The sequence below is a fragment of the Parus major genome, chromosome 1, assembly GCF_001522545.3.
Source record: "Parus major isolate Abel chromosome 1, Parus_major1.1, whole genome shotgun sequence".
In the NCBI taxonomy this organism is placed as follows: domain Eukaryota; kingdom Metazoa; phylum Chordata; class Aves; order Passeriformes; family Paridae; genus Parus; species Parus major.
This window is the reverse complement of record NC_031768.1, coordinates 48,722,042-48,743,097: the sequence shown is the minus strand read 5'-3', so window position 1 is coordinate 48,743,097 and position 21,056 is coordinate 48,722,042. Positions and strand designations below refer to the sequence as shown.

The window sequence follows — 21,056 nt, the reverse complement described above, 5'->3', positions numbered from 1 at the left end:
AAAAGTCTATGGAGGCTAGAAATATTTTCTTTTATTCTACAAGATAATAGGTAACAACATTTCTGAAACACATGAATACTTTAAAGACAAATTCTGGAAATGGGCATTCTGATATTCTTGCTTGCACCTATGTTTAAAAATGCTTGTAAACTGTCCTGCCACAGCTCTTAGATGATTAGATGAGGTGAAAAAAAAAAAAAAAGTGTTTTGCCTGCCCAAAGTCATGGTGCATGCAAGTTGTGTGTCTATGAAATATTGAAGTCCACTGTGGCATATTTTATTCTGCCAATACTATCCCTCTACTTTCATACAATCTCAAGTCATTCTTTCCTCTGTTTCTTTCCTGGTATTCTCAAAATTTCTGCTGTCTGACTGAATACTGTTTCATGAGTACTTCCTATCTCTCCTTTGAATTTTGTATTTACTGGGGGAGAGTGGGGTTCAAAATGTTTACTTAGCTCTGAAAATACGGCATTGCAAGTAGCAGATCTCCCAGCTGTGCATCATTACTTTGTGACTAAGGCACTTCTGTGTTCCAGTTGGTATTTTGATGTTGCTGCATTTAATTTTTAAGCTTAATGCTTTTAACAAAGTTCGAGCTTCACTGAGAAATATTTCTGAAGTGCTTGGAAAATATTGCATGTTTTAAAAATTCATTAAGTAGAATTAAATAGCTATAGTATAAAATACTCATATTCAAGAACACTAAAAATCCTCTTGAATTGCCCCTGGATTAGTTGTGTTCAAGGATTAATGCGCTTAACTTCTATATAGGGTCTTTTATTCTGGTACACATCAAGTATTACTTTCAGTTAGTATCAGAAATGATTGAAGTAACAAAAAAACAACCTCTGTCAACCACACTTTTTGTTGGGACTCGAGCTGGCATTAATTTTAATTTCTTGAAATGAGTCTCTTTTGAGCATTGTGCTGTTCAGCAGCACTGGAATAAGTGGTGCAGAAATAATACAAGGCTCTATTTGTGCAGCATTGCTAAATGAAAAGTGTTGGAAACTTGCAGGCAGCCTTGTTCTGACAGTTCTGCCCAACTTTGCCCATCATGCAAGTCCTGGTGTGTTTTTTGACTGGTGTCCAATTCCTGATGTGCTATTCCATGCTGGCTGGTTCCCAAGCTTTCAGTTTCCCCATCACTTAGTGAGAGTGCTGGTCTACTAATGGTGTTAATGTTGTTATCAATATCAAGACACTGAATCTTTTCTTTTTTGGTTTCTGATTTCTCAGACTGTTTCAAAAGCTTTCTGATGAGCAAGGGTAAGTTTTATAAAAGCTTGTAAGATTGTAATGCTATTTATTTGGCCTCCTTTCGTCTTTATGCATGCACAGTAGCTAAAAACTCATGCTGAAAACTTGTGCATGATGCTTTGTTATTCTGTTCTTTGCAATTTATGTAATGAACATAAGAGATAAAAGCTGTGTATATGGCAAAAGTTCTCCCTGCTGTCTTGTGTATTCAAGTTATGGTTATCAGGCACTTTGAAAATTAGCTCTAATGTTTTATTCCCTCTGAAGTGAAAAATTTGGGGTTTTTTATTTAAATTAGGCTTTAAAACATTCAAAAAGTGTAAAGGGATACTAACAAATATTTTATTTTGAAGGCTGTACAGCTAGAATCTGAAAATTTACAGCAGTGGTATTTATCAAGGGGTTGGTGAATGGTCTGGGGTTATTTTATATCTTCCAGGTTATGAATGCTCAGTGATAAATGTATAGATTTGTGTCACAGGAACCTAGATGTTGTTTATGATGAACTGCGGCTCAAAGACAAATAATTTTTCCACTTGTTGTGTGATGGCATGTTAAGTATTCGGGAATGCATGGTGTTCTAATGATTTTTTTAAAATTTTTCAATTTATTCATTTATTTGCTTTTCTATTTTTACCCTGAACCCGGCAAATGACTTAACACTTACTCAAGTGCAAAATATTTCGGCAGAATTTAGGTGTTAGGAGAGGGAGACTCAGAAGACTCAAGTCATTAGTTAGGTTTTACAGCTTAGGACTAAAATGAAAACTGAGATCTAGTTCCATGCTATGAATATAAACCTTTACTTAGGGTATATTTTCTTTAGGTCAAGATTCTCCTGTTCTGTTGCAGGCAGATATAGTAACTCAAGAGAAAGAAATGGAAACTATAAGTTATGTAAGTTTTCTTGAACTCATCTGGAACAAATTTGATACACCCTAATGTAGTATTTGGTTACCCCAAAACACTTCTATGTGTGACATAACTCTGAGCATAAAAGATGAGGGAAAGAGCTGTACAAGAAAAGAGTTTCTGCAATAGCAGCCAGGTGATTTTTGCTGAATTTGGCACTCTTCTCATTCAGAAAATAGATAAGCAAACAGATACAATGAGTTAATGCCCAAGCCTTTATTTCTAGAGGCCAGAGGCCAGTCTTATGTTACCAATGAAAGTGAGTTCAGCCTCTTGGGAGGAAGTGAAAGTCTGGTTTGTTAGTTCAGAGATCTCTTGGAATGCAACAGATTAGAGCAAGGCTCTGTGCTGAATCTGTTTTGGTTTTTATCTGATTTTCCATCATATCAGAGATGTGCCACATTTTCAAGTCCTGCTAGAACTTAGTTACATCCCTCTATAACCCATACTTTGGATAAACGAAAACAAAGGTATTTTTGAATACTCAGAAACAAAAAATACCCCCAAGCCTCAGAAACCTAGCTTTCCCTTTGTGTTATATCATCTAACCTTATGATGAAACACCTGCATTTTGCTTACTTTCTCAGAGGCTTATGGTCAGATCTCATCAGGAGGCTTGTCTTATATCTAAACTAAATGTCCTGTTATGTTTATCACTGTAGTGTGGAAGAACAAAGGAAAAATAGCATGTGTTGGGGAAGAGCATGAAAGGTGAGCTTTGAGGAATTTAGGTTAAAGGGAGCTAGCAAGTAGGAGTTCCTGGGGAAACTGTAACCATGTTGAAGAAGTTAGCAGGAAGATGGCTGTGTTCACCATGCCAGCTTGAGCAGAGAACATCTGAGGCTTGGGGATGATCAGCATAGGCTAGTGGGGCCTGTGACATCCATGAACTGAGCATTTAGCAGTGAGTGACCCTTAATCTTTTGGAAATGGGCATCAATAACTGATTTAGATTTTATGATTAGCCTAAGTAAGGAAAGAACAGGTGATGATACTGAAGTTGTTAGAGGAAAGAAGTCAAAGGATGAGAATTTGGATTTGGGGATAAGGAATGCCTTTTGGGACAAAGAAACAAGATCAATATAAAGAGAATAACAAGTTGAAACAGAAGTAGCAGTGTTCTATGAGGAGCTCAATGTGAATGATCAGCGTGGAGACGCACAGAGCTGCTTATTCCTTTAACCTGATTTTATTTGCTCAAATACCCAACTAATGACTTGCGTGTTGGCACTAGAGAACATCCCAGTCTTTCTCATTCAGCTGCCAGTGTGTGTCCTGCTCCATTCAAAATAACATTCACAAGCATTCAGTTGTACTAATATAAATCTTTCTCTCTCTCTGAAGGTTTCACTTGTGTAAATGAGGGTTAGGATGTTATAAAATTGAGTTCTCTTTTCCCTTTCTAGGAGTAAATCTTTGAATGATGTCAGTGCAGACGAGCTGCAGACAATGCGCAAAATCCGCTATGAAGAACTGCAGAAGATAAAAGAACAGTTACAAGAACAAGATCTAAAGTGGCAAGAAGTAAGGACTGCTTTTCACGTCTCCTTGTGTGTCCTGCTTGAAGGGCTGGCTGTCACCTGCCTTCAGTGTCCCTAGTAAAAAAGCTTCAGCATGTGTGCAGCAATTCATGGGGCTGTCTTCTGAAACATTTCATCTCAGGCAGCTACTAGAGTTTATGGGGATGCCTGTTTAATGCAGAACTGAAATTATTTTAAATATCATCCTGAGTTTCTGATTAATGCTTCAGGATAAGACTTATATGTATTGTAATAAAGCCTTCAGGATTGATTTCTGTGGACATAAAGAGAAATTGGGGCATAGTTTCTTGTGTTATCTCCAATTTTTGAATGCTTTTTTTGGAGAAATGATTGGAATGTCTGAGTATTTGATCCTCTGGGAGAAAGCGGAAGAAATAATACTTCCTTGTGCAAATTCTTGAGGCTTCTATCCCCTAATAATTCTGTCTTAAATCCAGCTTGTAAACTGTATGGTAGCTTTGCACAGCATCATAAACATATCTAAAGACTTTTCAATTTATTAAAATCCCTGCTTGAGAATGAGTATCAATCAACAAGAAACCAAAATTAAGAACACAGCACCAAACAAGAAGTTCATAGTTATTTGATTAATGCATCTCAGTTCTAATATTCAGTACTTCCCTCAGCTCAGCTCTGGTATTTCATGGACAATATTTCCAGTTCACATTGTGGTTTTACAGAAATGAAGAAACTACAGAAATATCTGTTTTCAATTTAGAATTTAAGGCATATTTATTCTCAAACTAGTGTATCATTCTAACATAGTAGTGATTTGGGAAAATAACGATATCCCAAACTCTAAAGCCTTCAACAACGAAATACAGATGGCATTTGCATTAGTTTTCAATTATGTGTGATTGGGTGAAGTATTTTATAAAAAAATTGAAAAGGGGGGGACAAAATGGAACAAATGGCATAGAGTCCAATAATTACAGTTGTTAACTTAAGGAGGCAATGAGCCTGCAACTCTAACTAGAACATGACAATCCCTTTATCATTTAGGGGAAGGTACGTGAAAATGTGTCTGCGATGCAGACATGTAAATAAAATCAGGATAATAAATAGCATGTAATGAGATGCCTCTGTAAGTCTGGAGAAAACCTGATGGTATGCATTCATGTTATTGTAAATAGGATCTAGCAAAATGGAAGAGTCGTAGAAAGAGTTACACTTCAGAATTGCAAAAGAAAAAGGAAGAGAGAGAAGAAATTGAAAGGAGAGCCTCTGAGGTGTCTGGAAGGAGTACCAAATCACTGAAAGAAATGCAGCAGGAGAGGTAATGGTCCAAATGGGAGTATTATGTTTAAGAGCATAAATGTGAGCATTTTTATTCCTTTGAATTTTTGAGACTCTTTTACCAGCAAGTTGCAATTGATTCTGCAGAGATCTTGACAATTTTAGTTGCAAAATAAAATGTAGAAATCTCGGCAATTGAAGGGCTGAATATGGTTTTCTAATGCACTGTTTGCACAGAATGTTAAACAGTTTTCTCTATAAATGATATTTTACTCTGCTATGCATAAATAAAAGTATTGAGAAGTCAACATTTGCGTTCTCTTTAAATTAGTTAAAATGATAGCAATGAACTGGATAGTTGCCTTTTTGCTCATGGATAAAGTTAACTATTTCTCTTCCTTCTACCACTGCATTTGCTGTTTTTTTAGCCACTGTAGAGAACTGCAACCAGAATTTTAATATGTCACAGAACTGTAAACTTTTACTTGGTTTCCCCTTCATCCCGAATTTTTCCTCCTGGTATTTACTTCCTAAAGAGTAAAAAAGTCTAAACTGCACAATACCATTTCTAGAGGTGATAGTCTTATTTATTTTTCTGCTTATTCATTTCAAATGCACATATGACCGAGCTGAAGGTAATATACACATGACATGTATTCACCAAAGAAATAAGTCTAATCTTTTGGATTTCTTTATTTTTTTTCCTATTTTGTGAGGACAAAAATTAGTTGCTTGAATAAAAGTGTGGATGGTAATTGTGTTGAATGTTCAGTATCAGTAAGAATATTATAACTGATGTGTTAAATATTATCATTGTAGTGGTTGTTCATTTATGACAAAGGAATGAATAACAAAAAAATAAGAATTATCTGAATTTCAGGGCACTATCTTATTTAGATATCTAAAATTCAGCATAGCATTTTCATAGAGCAGAAAAATCAAGCACAGTTATACAGTTCAGGCAGTGCTACGGGACTATCTTATTCCTGCTCTTTCCTAAATAAATCTGAATTTCTGAGGATGTATAACTTGAATGTATGTGTATCTACATCATTTATAGCTATGTGCAGCTATGTCATTTCTTGGCAAAGCGTTCTGTCACGGTGGAAGCCTGATAATGTGATAGTAGTATGTCTGACTGTTTGAGAGTGTTGAACTGGGGAGGAGGTGGAAGAAGATAGATTTAAAAATGTATGAAAGTACTAATATATTTAAATGAGGCTATTCATTTTCATTAACTGGACATTTATTATTATTTGGTTTATGCTCTGCCTTAAACATTTACTAGTTGGAAGACTTTAGGCCTGCCGGTTTGTCAGGTCACTTTGGTATTTTAACAGCCTCTGTTCCCATAGGGAGGAGAGAGATGAGAACTCCTATGAGCAGCAGAAACAGGAGCACAACTGGACATATTCACTGAACGACGATGTGTTCAGTGAAGAAAAAGCTCCTTCCACAGCTGCAAAAGATTGGTCAGCAGCCAAAGATTACCGTTTGGAAGAAGATGCTTCCTACAGCACTAAGGACAGCAGAAGTGTGTACACCACACAAGCACCCAAGGAGAACCTGTCGGAGAGCTCGGCTGCTCGAGAAGCTCCTGCGCCCCCGGAGAGCCTGGCGCAGGAACGGGAGCAGAGCCCGGCTCTTTTGTCCACTCGCTACTCAGTGAATGCTCAAACTGGGTCAGCTCAGGTTTCAGCTTCTCTCCCGAGAACTTACCAGAAAACTGATACCTCCAGGTTAACATCTGTGGTTACACCAAGACCTTTTGGTGTCCACTCAAGAGGAATCTCGTCACTTCCACGGTCGTTCACGGTAAAATTCTGCTTCATTCCTGAAGTCTGTAAATGGGGGGTCTTCAATAGCTGGGGGAACAGTAGTTTTAATGTTTTGTTTCTATTTGAAAACTGCCTCCTGTGTGATGAGGGCTGTGTTAATAGAGCTCTATTGTGTCTTTAGATGTTTACTTGTGTTTCTGTGCTTAAATGCGCTCCTAGAATTAAAGCTGGTAACTATCTTTGGTAAAACATTCTTTTTATTACTTGTAGTAAGTCTCCTTTGTGTGCTTTATCAAAAACCTGTCCTTGAAGGTGATTATCTGGAGCCAGCTTAACATAATTAAGTGTTAAAGATAAATTTTTCAGGTGATAAAAGTTTCCTCTGCTCTGCTGACTTTGTTGAAATTGAAATTTTATGCTAGGCTAAATTTTGTCTACACTGTAAAGCACTGAAACAATGAAATTGATTCCCCCCTGCCCCATAACAATGATGATTTTCGTAGTTTTCTCCTAAATTCTTATTTGTTTAAATGTAAAAAGTGGTAAGAATGTAAATAATTCTAAGTAGATGACTTTAACAAGTTTATCTTTAGAAGTCTGGACTATTTATTCTGCAAGTATTTAAAGAGAGAAAAATATGTTTTTCTAAGTAGATAGTTAACAAGGGGTACAAGAACCAGAATTTCCTCCAAAGAAGGAGGTGGTGTTGTTAAATATAAAGATCACTGAAAGATTCAATGATTTCTTTTTTAAAAGCACTTATTTACCAAGCTGTCATTTTTCTCCTAGATGGATGATGCTCAGAAGTACAATGGAGAAGTAGAGAAAGCTAAAAGAACTCAAGCTTTGTTCACCAGCATTTCCTTTTCACAGCCAGACTCTGCACACCCTCTCTCCACTGGTGCATTCAGAAGCAGAGGTGAGGAGGAAGAGGAGGAAAAAGGTGTTCAGCCAACACCTCCTCCTAGTTTGGCATTAACTTTAAAGTCCCAAGATGAAGATGCTGGGAGCAGTATTACTAAGTCAGAATATGGCATTCCTCCTGATTCTCTTTCACTTGCATCTTCTGCAGAAACTGCGAGTCCAACAGAGCCTAAGGATTCAAAATCCATGGTAAGCATGGAAATAATGTGGTTACTTGGTGTAACTGAATGCCACAGCAGAATAAAACAGAAAATAAATAAAATGCATCCAATGCAAGTATTTTTCTGGTAGTAAGAGGACATCTGCTATTTCCTTTTATTTAATTTAGGGGAAAGAGTATTTGGAGGAGAAAAAAATATTTTTTTGATGAATTTTTCCTATCCATTTTGTCATGTGTTAAATTTTATTTATCATTTTAATTTAGAATAGTTCTTATGCATATTGTTTAATGCTTGCAGAGTTTTTTTGCTATTCTCCAAATTAGCACACTGTGCATATAATCAGGTGTGACAGTTAGATGAATTATCTGAGCTGCTGTAGCATTCATTTGCACTTTTAAACCGGTGGTGGAAAATAAAGATCAGCCTTTCAAAGGCTGGCCATAAACATCAGTATCATACTATCCTTTTTTCCATCTGTTGTGGCTTGGGCCTTTTTTTTTTTTTTTTTTAGCTATTTACTTGAATCTAATTAATGTTCATGCTAATTTTTAAGTAAATCACCATCTTCTTTGTGCATGTGCTAATTGGATAAAAGGTTGGGTCTTTCAGTGTTGTTCTTGAAATATGTATCTTAAGTGCTGTTTCCTCCAATTGATTGCATGTTTCACCAACAACAGCTTTAATTTTTGATACCTTTCTGTTCTATCTGATGGCTCAGTTCATAACCCTTGACAGATTTGCATTCCTGATCCTGCTGTAAAACTTAATTGTGCCAGTTTTTTGGGTAGGAGTCGTAAGACCTTGGATGCTGATTTATGAAATCATTTCCCATACCACCTTTTTAGAAATTCATTTGCTTCCAAACATTCTTCTTCCTAATCACTTGTGGAAAAGAAATACATTGCAGTTTAATGCCCCTGATGGCCCTTGGCCATTGTAACGACTTTATCATAATTTTTTGAAACTGTGATTGCTATATGAGGAAAGAGATAATGACCTTTTCTTTTCCTGTTGTAGCAAAAGCAGGCAAAGGAGTTTCTGTTTTAATCAGTGAAAACTGACAGATTTGATATGAGTTCTTAGTATCTGTTTAAGCAAGGCAAATGAGAATAGCATGTACTAGGTCCGTTTGGTTTTCTCCTGTCATTAATTATGTGATTATAAATTTTTCCTGCTACAAGTGAGTATGATGGGGGTTATTTAAAAAATTTTGCAAAAAGTTAAAAAAAAGTCTTGGTTGTGTTATATAACTTAAGCTCTAGGTTAAGAGATGCAAGTTCCATTTGACGTGTTTGTAAATCATTGCCAGAGAGATTGATATAGTTCACTAGTCATCAGGGTCATAACACCAGGTCTGTGGAGCACTGTTTTAGGGATGACCTATAAAAATTATGAAGTTCAGTGTACAAAGTCACATTATTCCTCTGACAAGATAGATCTGAAGAGTTATGTTGGAAAGGTGGAAAAAAAAAATAAAATTAAGACCAGTAGTAATTTCCAGGAACACACTCAAACTCTAAAGGTTTGTATGTTCTTTAGCCCAGTGTGTTAACCTGTTTAGTAGATTCACTTTTAATATACTCACCTAAGGACTTGGGATGTGCGGGAGCATTTGCAAGGCAGTAGCTGTAACTTGAAGGCTTAATTTCTAACCTGGGCTGTAATGGGGAGTGCTTTCCCAGGAACATTCCTGTAATGTGAGGCGATACCTTAGGATGGTGTCGTGCAGTGCTGTTTTCTTCTCTATCCAGTACTTGGGTGCTGCTGAAATCACCTCTGTCTGCACCTCCCTGACACTTTGGCTGGCTGCATCTGCTTGTTCAGTGCCTACTGTAGCTGCCTGTTGCATCTCACCAACATTGGAGCTTGGAGGAATTGGCATAGGTTTCAAGACTTTTAAATATTTCAAGTTAGGGAAAATAAATCCGACTCTTCAGGAAGGCTGGTTCACTAGGGAACTAAAATGTAGGTGTACATTTAATGCATGTGTAAAAACGTGCAGGGTCCCTTCCATTATCATTTCGTTGGAAAGTATCTATTTTAATCTATCTATTATTGCTTGACAGAAATATCCGTTTTTTTCCACTTTTATATCAATGTCAATTTCATGCTGATGAAGTGCATAGCGTGCATTTGGGTATTTTAATAGTTTTTAATGAGCTCACATTAGAATGTTAATGTATGCAACACATGCTCTTAATACAGTGTGGGATTGAAAGCAAGTGTTACAAAATGTTTTCCCATTCAGATATTCTTGTTGTTTAAAATGGTGATGTCCGATTTTGATTCAGATTCTGAAAGCATCTTGAAAGTCCATTAAAGTCAAAGATCTGGATTTAGCTGATTTTGGATTATTTTTATTATCTAAGCTCCCTATCACAAAATCAATAGCAAGCTGCTAGTATTTAACACAAAATCAAGAAGATGGTTGTGCACCCAAATAAACTTTGTTGCAGCATTGAGCCTAAAGGAAACTGATGATTCTCATGGTAAAGATTATGGTTATCTAGGTTTTTCACATCTCTGATGCTCTCTGAGGAGGCAGTACATGCCACAAATTCACAAGACCATCCATGGAGATTCATTTAAGGGTTTAGTTTCCTGCAAGTTCTTACTATTTTTTAGCATTGTGTTGCAAAAGGTTTAAAATAATAGAAATGCGGAGTGAAATATACGTGTAGAGAAAATACAAATGTAAACTGAAAACACACCTGTTGGAATAAAAAGCAAATGAGTTAGTTAACTGACTTCAATACTGTTTCCTTTGTCTGTGATGCTAATAATAGATGATTAAAGTGCACATTGTGAGCAGCCTTACTTATTTAGAGGATACACTTTCCCTCATTTAGATTCCTGTGATACCAGATACTGTAGTGTCATGTTTTATTTTTCAGGAACAGTACAGTGAAATGAGAATCAGTATAAACCAGAGGCCTGGCCACAGTCACAGCTTTGGGTTTACAACAAACTGGAGTTCTTCAGGAGCCATTGTACAGACAGTTGAAGAAGGTAAATGTGTATATATACACAAATTTTTGTTCTTATGTTTAGTTTGCAGAGGCTTCTAAATTAAGGCATTTGCTGCTAAGAATGCTTCAAACATTTTAAAACGTCAGGTGTAGAACTGAAAAATCAGTATTTAGTTTGCTAATATTAGTATTGTATTATATATGAATAAATACTATATAAAATAGTATTTCTGTGACTCCTCATCTCTTGAAACAGGTTAAATTCAGAAACACCAAAATGAAATGCATTTTCCTAATCAAAGAGGGTATAAACATGATTATTTGTTCACTGAGCCTCTTACAGAACAGTATTTACAGGCAAATACAGACTTGTAATATCCAGACTATTTCTTTTGGCCAAGTTTAAAAGATTTCATTTCACATGATTTGTAAACACACATAGATGGACATAGACATGTAGAGGAAACTTGGGAGTTAATACTCTTTGTTCAATTTCTCCTTTCATAGTCATGATGAGTTTTGGAGACAGCTCATATTCTTAAGTAATTGCAACTTCTAAATTGATTTCCAGTGCAGTTTTTTTTCACTTGTTTTAGTACTGAGGGAAAGCAAACATTTTTGTCTTGAGGTGATACATATATAAAGTTTATTTCTAACCTTTAAAAGTCTGCGGAGAACAAGCTTGATTTTCTTAAAAAAAAAATGCAACAAAACAACCAAAACCCAAGCAAATCACATATAATGCTTGTTTTCTAAACTATGGTCTTTCCCACTGCCAGTAGTATTTGAGGAATATTGAATTGTGCCTTTCTTTCCACCTAACTCAAGATCATCCTGAGAAAGGAGAAATAACTGTAAAGTTTTAATTTACTTAGCCCTGTATTATGCTTTCCAGAGTGAAAACAATACCATTTAACAGCAGTTAATGAGCAGTCTTGGATTTGTTTTTTCTTTTTAAATTCAAGAAGTGAAGAGGCCTTTCTTCACTATATCTGGGTATTTTCATAATTAGATTTGCTCTAGGATAACCTTCCTTGAGCAGGGAGGATGGACCAGATGAATCACTGTGGTTTCTCCCAACCAGTTTCATTCTGTGATTATGGAAACATTAATATTCCCTTTGCCCAAAGAATAGAATAGAGTTCCCTTTGTTTTCCCTGCTGCTAGGCTTTGATTTCCCTCCGTGGAGGCAGGGGTCTGCCCATTTGCACTGCTAGCTGAAAAGGAGAAATCTGAGGGTAGTGAATGTTCCTGCTGGTCATTCACAAAGGTCCACATGGGCTCTGTGCCAAGGAGGAGGGGAAGGCCTTGTGGTTGTTATCTTGGCTCTGCTTTATTGCCATTCTGACAAGGAAGAGCGCAAAGTATAGACTGAACTGAGAATGGACTGTATCTCAGTGTTCGTGTTTGTAGCCTGTGTTCAGCACGTTTTTCTTCCAACAAATGTCTTATCTTGTATCCTTATTCAATAGCTGTAGCTCCCTTTAAAGAAATGAAGGATGAGAGAGGTGGATGGCCCATTGAAAGAGTAATATATGATTTCAGCTAGGCACTTGGGAATGCTGTATTTCGTATTTTTAAGGATAAGTAGTAGGATAATTTATATTGGAAGACATCTTTGAAGATTTCTAGGCCAACACACTGCTCAAAAAATGTCAATATGGAATTGGGCTTTTACCCATGTGGGTTGGAGACCCTCTGAGGTGGAAACAGCACAGCCTCTCTGGGCATCATCCCTACATATCCAGTCAGACTGACCAGTTGATAACCAGTTCATAACCACTGGTTCTGTGTTTTCTTGGAATAAGTTTTAATAAAAAGCAGACTTTCCCTTCTCAGGGAGCTCCTGGCACGTACTGGGGGAGTTCCTTTTAGGTTCTCCTGTAGCCTCTCTTCTCCAGGATGAACAGGTCCATACTCCTCAGCCTTTCCTCATGGGTCAAATTGCTCTAGCCCTGACCATCCCAGTACCTTACCATTTAACTTGTCCCAGTTCATGGAGGCCTCTCTTACAGAGAAGCACCAAAACTGGACACAGTATTGTCAATGTGGCATAAGATGTCCTGAGTGAATAGAATGGTCACTTGTCTTGATCTGTTGGTCATGTTGGTGTCCATACAGCCCCACCAGTGCCAGGGCCCCCCCAGCCCTGCTCTCCAGCCCATCAGTGAATCCCTGTACCATCACTGGGATTAATCCTTTCCAGGAGCAGGACCCTGCATTTGGCCTTGCTGAATGCCAGGATCCTGCTCTCAACAGCAGCCCTGTCCTCCAGTTATTGGCCACCCTCTTGCTTTTGGCAGGGTTTGAAAACTTGATGAGGGTTTGTTTTACCTCCTTCTTCTGCTTATTGGTGAACACATTAAAGAGGATAGATCCCTGGATACATCCTGGTGAGATCCACTTGTAAGCAGCCTGCAGGCTGAGTAAGAGCCATTAACCACTTCCCACAGAGCCTGACAGCCCAGCCTGTTTTTCACCCATCTGGTCATTCTGCCCTGTGGACAATACCAGCCCAAGTTTGATACCAGGATACTATGGAATATCATGTCAATGGTCTTATTAAAGGCAAGGTGGGTTGTAACCACCTCTCTTCCCCCATGCACACAGCTCTAGTCAATTCAGCATTGAAGATAACCAGGTTCGTCAGGTGTGATTTAGGCTTGGCAAATCCAAACCAACTGTTCCAGTCACCTTTTTTCTCCTTCCTGAGACCAGAAAAAGTTTCCAGGAATGCTTTCTCTGATTATGTTGTCTTCCTAACTAGCTATATGATTTTCTTGACATGATACCCAGCACGTATTATTTTTTACTCCTTATAGATGACTCTGAATCCTACATATGCCATTCCTTAAAATCCACTAAGAAAACTACTTGATAGGCAAAATTAACTTCTTATAAGTGTTCTCAAAAAGCTAAGTAAGAGTTAAGCTTGTAACACATTTCACTGAGGCCCATTTGCTATGTATAAAAAAGGATAGTTCTCATTTTTTACAGGAGTTTTCAAACTTTGCACTAAAAATTAGGTAAATAGAAAGCCTTAGTCATTAATCTAGACATTGTTCTTCCCACTTCCCCAGTGTCATATAATCTTTATTGTTTCAGTACTTCCCTTTTCACTTTCCTTTTGCAATATTTTTTTTGAGATTGTGTTGATATAGGAGTGCATGTCTGATCAAACACTTGCAGTCATGTAGGACAAAGTAAATTTGACCCACATCCTTCAAGTTTTATCTTTTTTCTATCATTGAGATAGTGTTTATCTGTTGTAATAACCACAGATGGGGAGAGGTTAGAGATAACTTAGAACATATGGAAAAATGAGTATTTTTTGTTTTTACTGGGCACTAGCAAGAAAGAAAAACCTTTTATCTTTAGGGAAACTTATGAAAAACATAAAAGCAGTACACATTTTATATAATGAAAGCTAAGTCCTCTATAGGAATATAAAGTATTGTTAATTCCTTTAGTCTTGGAGGAGCTGGACAGAGAAAGACAACTAGTAGCATTCAACTTCTGGCACCTTAATTTCTGGCCAGTCTCTGTGGGCTTCTCTGGAGGTGAATCGGCGCAGAAGCCCACTGTAGGCACCCTGAGAAGCACTCTTGAGAAGCCCTTTTGTCCAGAGACTGTGGAGGAAGAGCTGCTGGCAAAGTTACAGGCCAGAAATTGAGCAGTGTGAGTTGTTCTGGCTATTTTGTGTCCAGATCTAGAGACTGCTGCTGTTCATTCAATCTGTACGGTTGGAGTATGGTCTGGATATGCCTTACTAGTATTAGTCTAGGAAAAACTGTGCAATCTTCAACTCCCTTCCTTTCCTAAAACTGAGCTGAGGTATACTGTTCACAACTCTGAGCCCAGACTCATCCCCAACAAATTATTTGAACAAAAAGAACACAATCTTGTTGTTGTTGTTACTGGGGGCTTATTCTGTCACAACTCAAAACAGAAATTGAGTTCTGATGACTGTGCTGGAGCCCTGAAGCTTTCCCTTACCATGAGCATAAGTAAGGCTTAGTCCAGATTAAACTGTGTGGTACTAAATATCAGACATGATTGCAAATGTTACATGATGATGTTGAGGTTAGTAACTTCAGTATTAGTATCTTTGATAGTATTCTTAGTTGTACCTTCCATTAACAGACTTGAAGATCCATGGTTCTTTAACATCTTCCTGACTCCTAGAAACACATGTTTTTTCCAGTTAAACATATTGTCCATGTTCCCTCCTCCAGATGAAAACATTACCTTTTCTTCTACAATACTGCTTAAAAGCAATTAGTACTGATAACTGCAAATGAAATTTTTAGTCCATATTTTAAGAATGATGCAGAAAGATATAGTATGGAGCCATGTTCTTCTAGCAGAGTAGCTAGTGTAGCTTTTTAGTGAGTGATGATGAATAAATTTTGTGCAATTCAAACTTGTTTTATTGACATCAGGGTTTATTTTACAATCCTTAACCATATTTTTACTTGGCTTTTCTATTTTCTGTTCTGCTAAGGGGATAATTCTTAATGGAAGAACCATTCATATGTAATCCATGAAGTTTTGCTTGGAGAGTCCGAGTTTCTCAGCTCATTCATTTCTGAATTAAATAGAGAAAAAGTTTATGAACTGGTCCTCTATGTTCTCTGTCTTTAGTCTAGTGAGATTGCCTGCCAATGTGTAACAGATGAAAAAAAGTATAAAGTGCAGCCTGCCTTGCAAAATATCAGTAGATTCAAAGTCCAACCTGCCATAAAGTTTGCTTTTAAGAGAGACAAAATAAGTACAATCCAGAAAAGTCTAGTAGGACAGTATTCAGCAATATCTTGAGTCCAATTATGAATCCAGAGCTAGCAAACTATTCTAGCAAAGCAATAAAGCAGCATAAAGCAATAAAGAGCTCAGAAAACATAAATGAGAATATGAGAAAGCCAGCTTCTACTGGAATTAACAAAGTGCAGGCTGGTTTTTTTTGACAAGTAAGAGGATTACCCAAACTTTGGCTGAATTTCAGCTAATTGCTGGATATAGACATTGTGGTGCTTCCTCTCTCTCTAACTATTGCAGCTTATAAAGGTGAGTTAGTGAAGGGAAGACTGAGCAGAGAGGTTGTTTATTAAATAGGCTAGCCAGAATCTGAAGACTTACAAGTCCAGAAGACTGATTTCTTTATTGTTCCCATAAGTTCTAAACTGAAAAGCTACTTTGATACTGAGGTCACTGGGCCTATGTTACAGTGTAGTGAAGCTTTCTAAGACTTTCTAAATATCCACCGTTAATCATTTCTTTGAATGATTCCCCAATCCACTCTCTTCCAATCATAACTGTGAGGGAAAAAAAATATGTATGGAGACATAATAACATTTTTCTTCTGTTTTCTGCAGGCAGCCCTGCAGCACTTTGTCAGCTGCATGTAGATGATGAGATCATTGCTGTCAATGGCACAAAGGTTTCACATATGGACTACAGTCAGTGGGAAGAGGCCATCAGCAGAGCACTAGAAACTGGAAACCTGGTCATGGATGTCAGACGATATGGAAAGAATGGTGAGTTGTTTCGTCGGGCAGATACTGTATGCTCTGTAAGGCAAATAAGCTTTGTCTCTGCTGTACCTGACAGCTGAGAGTCCTTATTACCCTTACAGCAGTAATACGTATCTAAGCTAAGTAGTTTGCCAGCGTGTCTGTTGCATTTTAACACAACTCTGCTTTTTTAACTGCTTGTGCATTAGAAAAGTCTTGACAAGCAAATCTGCAAAACATTGAACTACTGACCTCACTCTTGTGCTCAGGCCTGTTTCTTAGAGGATGGGCAGGTAAAAAAGTGTGCAAGCAGCACAAAAAGGAATCTAACATTTTCTTTCCTGCCGTACCACAAAAATGAAGAGGGTCTGACCTCTAGAGGATAATAATTTTTAAAGGCCCTGTCTCTCAGTCACCACCTCATTCAGGGAAGGAGGATCTTGTGTTCCTTTCTTCAGGGAGCATTTGAAGTGAGGTATAAGCCTGTTGGTGATGTAGTATCTGTGTGTTATGATTCTAGCCATTGACCCAAATATTGTGGTGCTGTAATCTCTCCAGAATGATTACTGATTCTCATTCTGGGTAGGGAGATTCTCCATTCTGGCTTGACAGGCTTGTAGCATGTCTTGATTTGTCATGGTTTTAATCAGGAAACTCTTTCCAAGTTCTAGAAGAATTTTTTCAGAGTTAGAAGTGTGACCAGTGATTTTTTTCACAGTATAAATGCAGAACATTCCTTTAGTGGGAAGCTAGGTAAATAAGTTATCAGCAAACTGGGGTAAAAACAGTGGGGTTAGGAAGAGACAAGAAACAAATCACTTTATAGGACCTAATACAACTGAAGAGTGAGATTAGTGGCAAAAAATAATTTAATAAAATTTTCAGTAGGAAGGGTAGGGAGAGGAGAAATGGAATATGTGAGGAAAAGCGTAATTTGTCTTTACCTCATCAATTTTGCTAGTTTAGTTTAGACTGCATTTTCTTCCCCCTCTCTGTTTCCTGATGAGCATGGACATGAAAATGACCCTTCCCTGGATAGTGTATGAGTCTGTGTACCTTGAGTGAGTAAAATTTGAAGAATTTTCTCAATCCTTACTAACACAAATGAAATAGTTTCCAATGAATGCTAACTCCTCTCTAATGTTCAGCTGCTGTAGCACGTATCAGAAAAATATTTGGTAAACTTTTACCTAGCTTATGACTAACACTACATTTTTGGGGAAGGCGGTCTGCTATAGATGCCCTTTTTCCTGTCTTCACAAATTCCACCTGATTTGTGTGTCTCCCTCTTCTGTGTGTTCTTGTGTTATTTTAATGTTTTCACTAGCTCTTGTTCTGTTCTTTGACGTTACTGTCTGTATTAATTTCTTGATCCTCCACATATCAAAAAGATTGGGGCAAAGACCTGCCTTCCCTGCCATATGTAAGGCATAAAATCCTCAATCTCACCAGTATGGCTACCAACATTATAGGTACATCTGAAAATAAATGGATTGATGCAACTTCAGGAGAAAAAGTTTCAAATGCTTCCACCACATCTACAAAAAGAGATTTCTCCAGCAGCCTTCAAAGTTCTGTGAGTATGTTTTTGAAGGTCCATGGGAGCTGGGAGGAGAAAGAAAAAAAATGTAATGTCTTGATAGTGGGAGGATGGAAAAGAGAACAACACAAGTACAAGTATAGGACCTAAAATATCTGAAATATGGAGATGTAGCTGTGTATGTACTAAGGTAAATGAGATGTTTTAAGGACTTGCTACTGTCTATTCATGAGAAAACACTGGTGAATGATAAATATTAAAACATGTGCAGACTATATTTTGATTAAAACTATGTTTAGTTTATATAGTGTTTATTCTTCAGAGAAGACTTTGAATTATTAGCCTAAGTGGAAGTTGCAGCCCCAAAGAACAGACATATATGTGCTTTTAAATTATTTGTAAATGAAAACCTGCCTGCCAAGGAGCTGAAATAGGAAGATCTTGGCTTCTGGCATTTTCTTGCAAACTAATGTTTTTTTATTTCTGCAGCAGTTCACAGCTGGTTATTGATTGCCTCAAATGTATGCAGTAGCTTTATTATAAATTACGCTGAGGAAGTTTTAGATTTTTTTGTATCTTTCTATAAAATGTTACGAAGTGTTTCATGACATATAGTTACTGTCAGGAAGGATGCATGATTGGATAGGTTGGATAAACTTCCACAAATCTAATAAGCCTAAGACATTTATTTATTTATTTGTTTGTTTCAGAATACAGAAGCAAAATTGATAAATGGAATGCAAGGAGATCTTGGCTCTAATGAACAAAGAGGTAAACCACTGTTGCTATTCATCTGCTAATTGCGTGGTTTGCAACAAGCACAGACACTAAACCTGTAATGACTGGAGGTGTTACGCAGTGGGGGAAGTGACACCTTTAAGAACCAAAAGCCAGACAGATATCACAGAGATCTTGTTGCATCCAAACTGGGCGCAGTTTGCTTCCACAGTTTGCTAGGCAGTTTGAGAACTGACAACAAAGCTGCAAAAGCCCCCTGTCTCTGCATTAGTGGTTGTAAATTTAATGTGTGGTAAGGGTGAAAGAGAAGAAGGCACATGATTTATTGTAATTGCTACTGCATTGTATGGAGACTGAGTTAGTATGAGTATTGACTTATTTCACTGCCCAGGAAGAGTGTAGTATACTCAACTTTTTGCTATTTTTGCCTGCCTCTTTCAGTTGTGATGTTTTTGGAGTTAGCGGCTGTTTTCACTATTCTTACTTTATTTTTATTCCTGGAGAACAATGTTGATGATTTTGATATAAGTAATAATTGCATATGATGCTATGACGAGTTATAATCTTACTTGACAGCAGTGAGAGAAACCAGGTATGTATGCTTCCTAATGGAATGATAATCCTCAAGTAGGAACTTTGTATTTCATTTTAGCTTGAATACACATGGCAATTCATAGAAAAAATTCCCCCAAGATATCACTTGTCCTCTGGATGTTTATGGGTAGTCTTGAATGGTCATTAGGCTCCTCATTCCAATTTGGCATCCCAGACAAGGATGCTTAAATTAGACAGGGAGAATCTGAGCCTAAGTTTGATACTTGTGCTGTTTTTATAGCTGGACATTGTTACTGATAAAATGAAATCCTAATTGGTATATGATGCAATCTCCTAAGGTTTTCCTTTGTGATTCAGTGGCTTTTTGTTTTTCTGAAGTGATGTTGCAGTGTATGGGAGGTCAAACAGAAGTTTCTTATCCAGTGGTTATAGTCATTAAAAAAAAGGCCCCTCATTGACTTGTCTGTATTCTTTGTATTTTTCGAATAGCATCTGAACCTATTTCTTTGAAAAACTTTAAAAGACGGTCACAATTTTTTGAACAAGGTAAATCAAAGAGCTAACATTTCATGTACTTCCATGAAATTGTTCCTGCTGCACACTCTCCCTAACAAGTCTGGTGCTGGGTGCTCTACCTCTTCAGTGTTGTTTCTGCAGCTACAATGAAGCAACATCATTAATTTCCCTTCTTTCCCCAGGGTCATCAGGTTATTCTTACAATTCATGGGTCTACCTTTGTGGTAATGGGTCTTTGCGTGTTCTCTTATATCTATAGCTGTTTAAATCTCTTCTGTGTTGTTCATACTTTTATTTTTTTTCCACTGGGTAGAAGTAAGAAGGGTGTCACTCTCTGCTCGGGTTTGCTACTACCTACAAAACAAGAATAATGGTGAATATTCCAGCAGGGGTTTAGAGAAGATCTCAGAGCTGTTGATGAAGTATTTAACTCTGGATTTGAGTTTGAGTTGCAGCTCTGTGCTTTTGTGTAAATTGGTGTAAAAAGGCATCTGCTGGATTTCCACTATGTGGTGATGTCACAAGATCCCAAGAAGACCAATATAAATTTTGAATTTCATAGCGAGCATTTTAAAAAAAAAAAAAACAATAAATGAGGCACTCAATTTTGGTTTTGTAGGTTGCTTTTCAGCATTTTGCATGTCACAGCTCACATACTTCCACTAATGTTGTATGTCTTATGCTGTCTTCAGGCTATGTATGCCGTGCTGTTTTGCTGTAGCCTGAAAGAGCGAAATTCTGGCCCACTGGAAGCTCAGCTGAGTTTTGCCAATTATTTGAGTGGGGCCAGGATTTTGCTTTTAGTGGTGGTGATTTCTGGTTTTTGCCAGAAGCGGTATGTGAAGTGCCACAGCATATATCTGTGTTTGTGGTTCTATTTGCTTTTAAATACTTCTGCTGTATCTGCAATATTGTATCTGCAATATGGTGCTATTTTGTTGCTGGTTATTTTTTGTTGGGCTTTTGTTGTTGTTGTTTGTTTTTTATTTTATGGCTGGCAGAAATTTGTTTGGTTTTTTAAAATTATTTTTATAACAATATTTGGGGTATTCCACTTGTACTTGAGGGGGAGGACAAGGTTGTTTTTCTAGAGTGCTTGTTCAGTGCAGCTTGTTTATTTTAAACTTTTGGCACTTTAGCTTTGCAATTACATGAGGATTCCTGTGGAGTTCAGCATAAGCTTACAGGGGTGAGAGAAGAGGGGAGCAAAAATAGGTGATGTCTAGACTTCCCTTTAATATCTCCTGGTACAGTTGCAATAGATTAAGCTGATTACCTGATTTTTCACTGTGGATATTGTGAACTGACAGTGAAGACAAAATTGTATGTATACAGAATGGATGTTAACCTGTGACTCATTAGAATCTTTTGTATCCTAAATTTGATCTTTTTTTCCACTTCTTGTGATTATAC

At 37.3% G+C, this 21,056-nt stretch overlaps 1 protein-coding gene across 21 annotated transcripts in view; it reads left to right on the top strand.

Annotated features, from left to right (window-relative positions):
* LMO7 (LIM domain 7) overlaps window positions 1-21,056 on the top strand; it is a 131,549-nt gene that overhangs the window by 92,583 nt on the left and 17,910 nt on the right. For 15 of the 21 annotated variants that reach the window (XM_015632655.3, XM_015632645.3, XM_015632621.3 and 12 more), the window contains 10 exons: window positions 1,243-1,272; window positions 3,582-3,699; window positions 4,850-4,992; window positions 6,308-6,767; window positions 7,520-7,843; window positions 10,710-10,824; window positions 16,157-16,318; window positions 17,686-17,870; window positions 18,545-18,605; window positions 19,617-19,673. In XM_015632655.3, the coding sequence (XP_015488141.1) occupies window positions 1,243-1,272; window positions 3,582-3,699; window positions 4,850-4,992; window positions 6,308-6,767; window positions 7,520-7,843; window positions 10,710-10,824; window positions 16,157-16,318; window positions 17,686-17,870; window positions 18,545-18,605; window positions 19,617-19,673 (1,655 nt within the window). Of the gene's footprint in view, window positions 1-1,242; window positions 1,273-3,581; window positions 3,700-4,849; window positions 4,993-6,307; window positions 6,768-7,519; window positions 7,844-10,709; window positions 10,825-16,156; window positions 16,319-17,685; window positions 17,871-18,544; window positions 18,606-19,616; window positions 19,674-19,825; window positions 19,868-21,056 lie in introns of all 21 variants that reach the window. The other 6 variants (XM_015632682.3, XM_015632603.3, XM_015632664.3 and 3 more) reach the window with 6 other exon arrangements.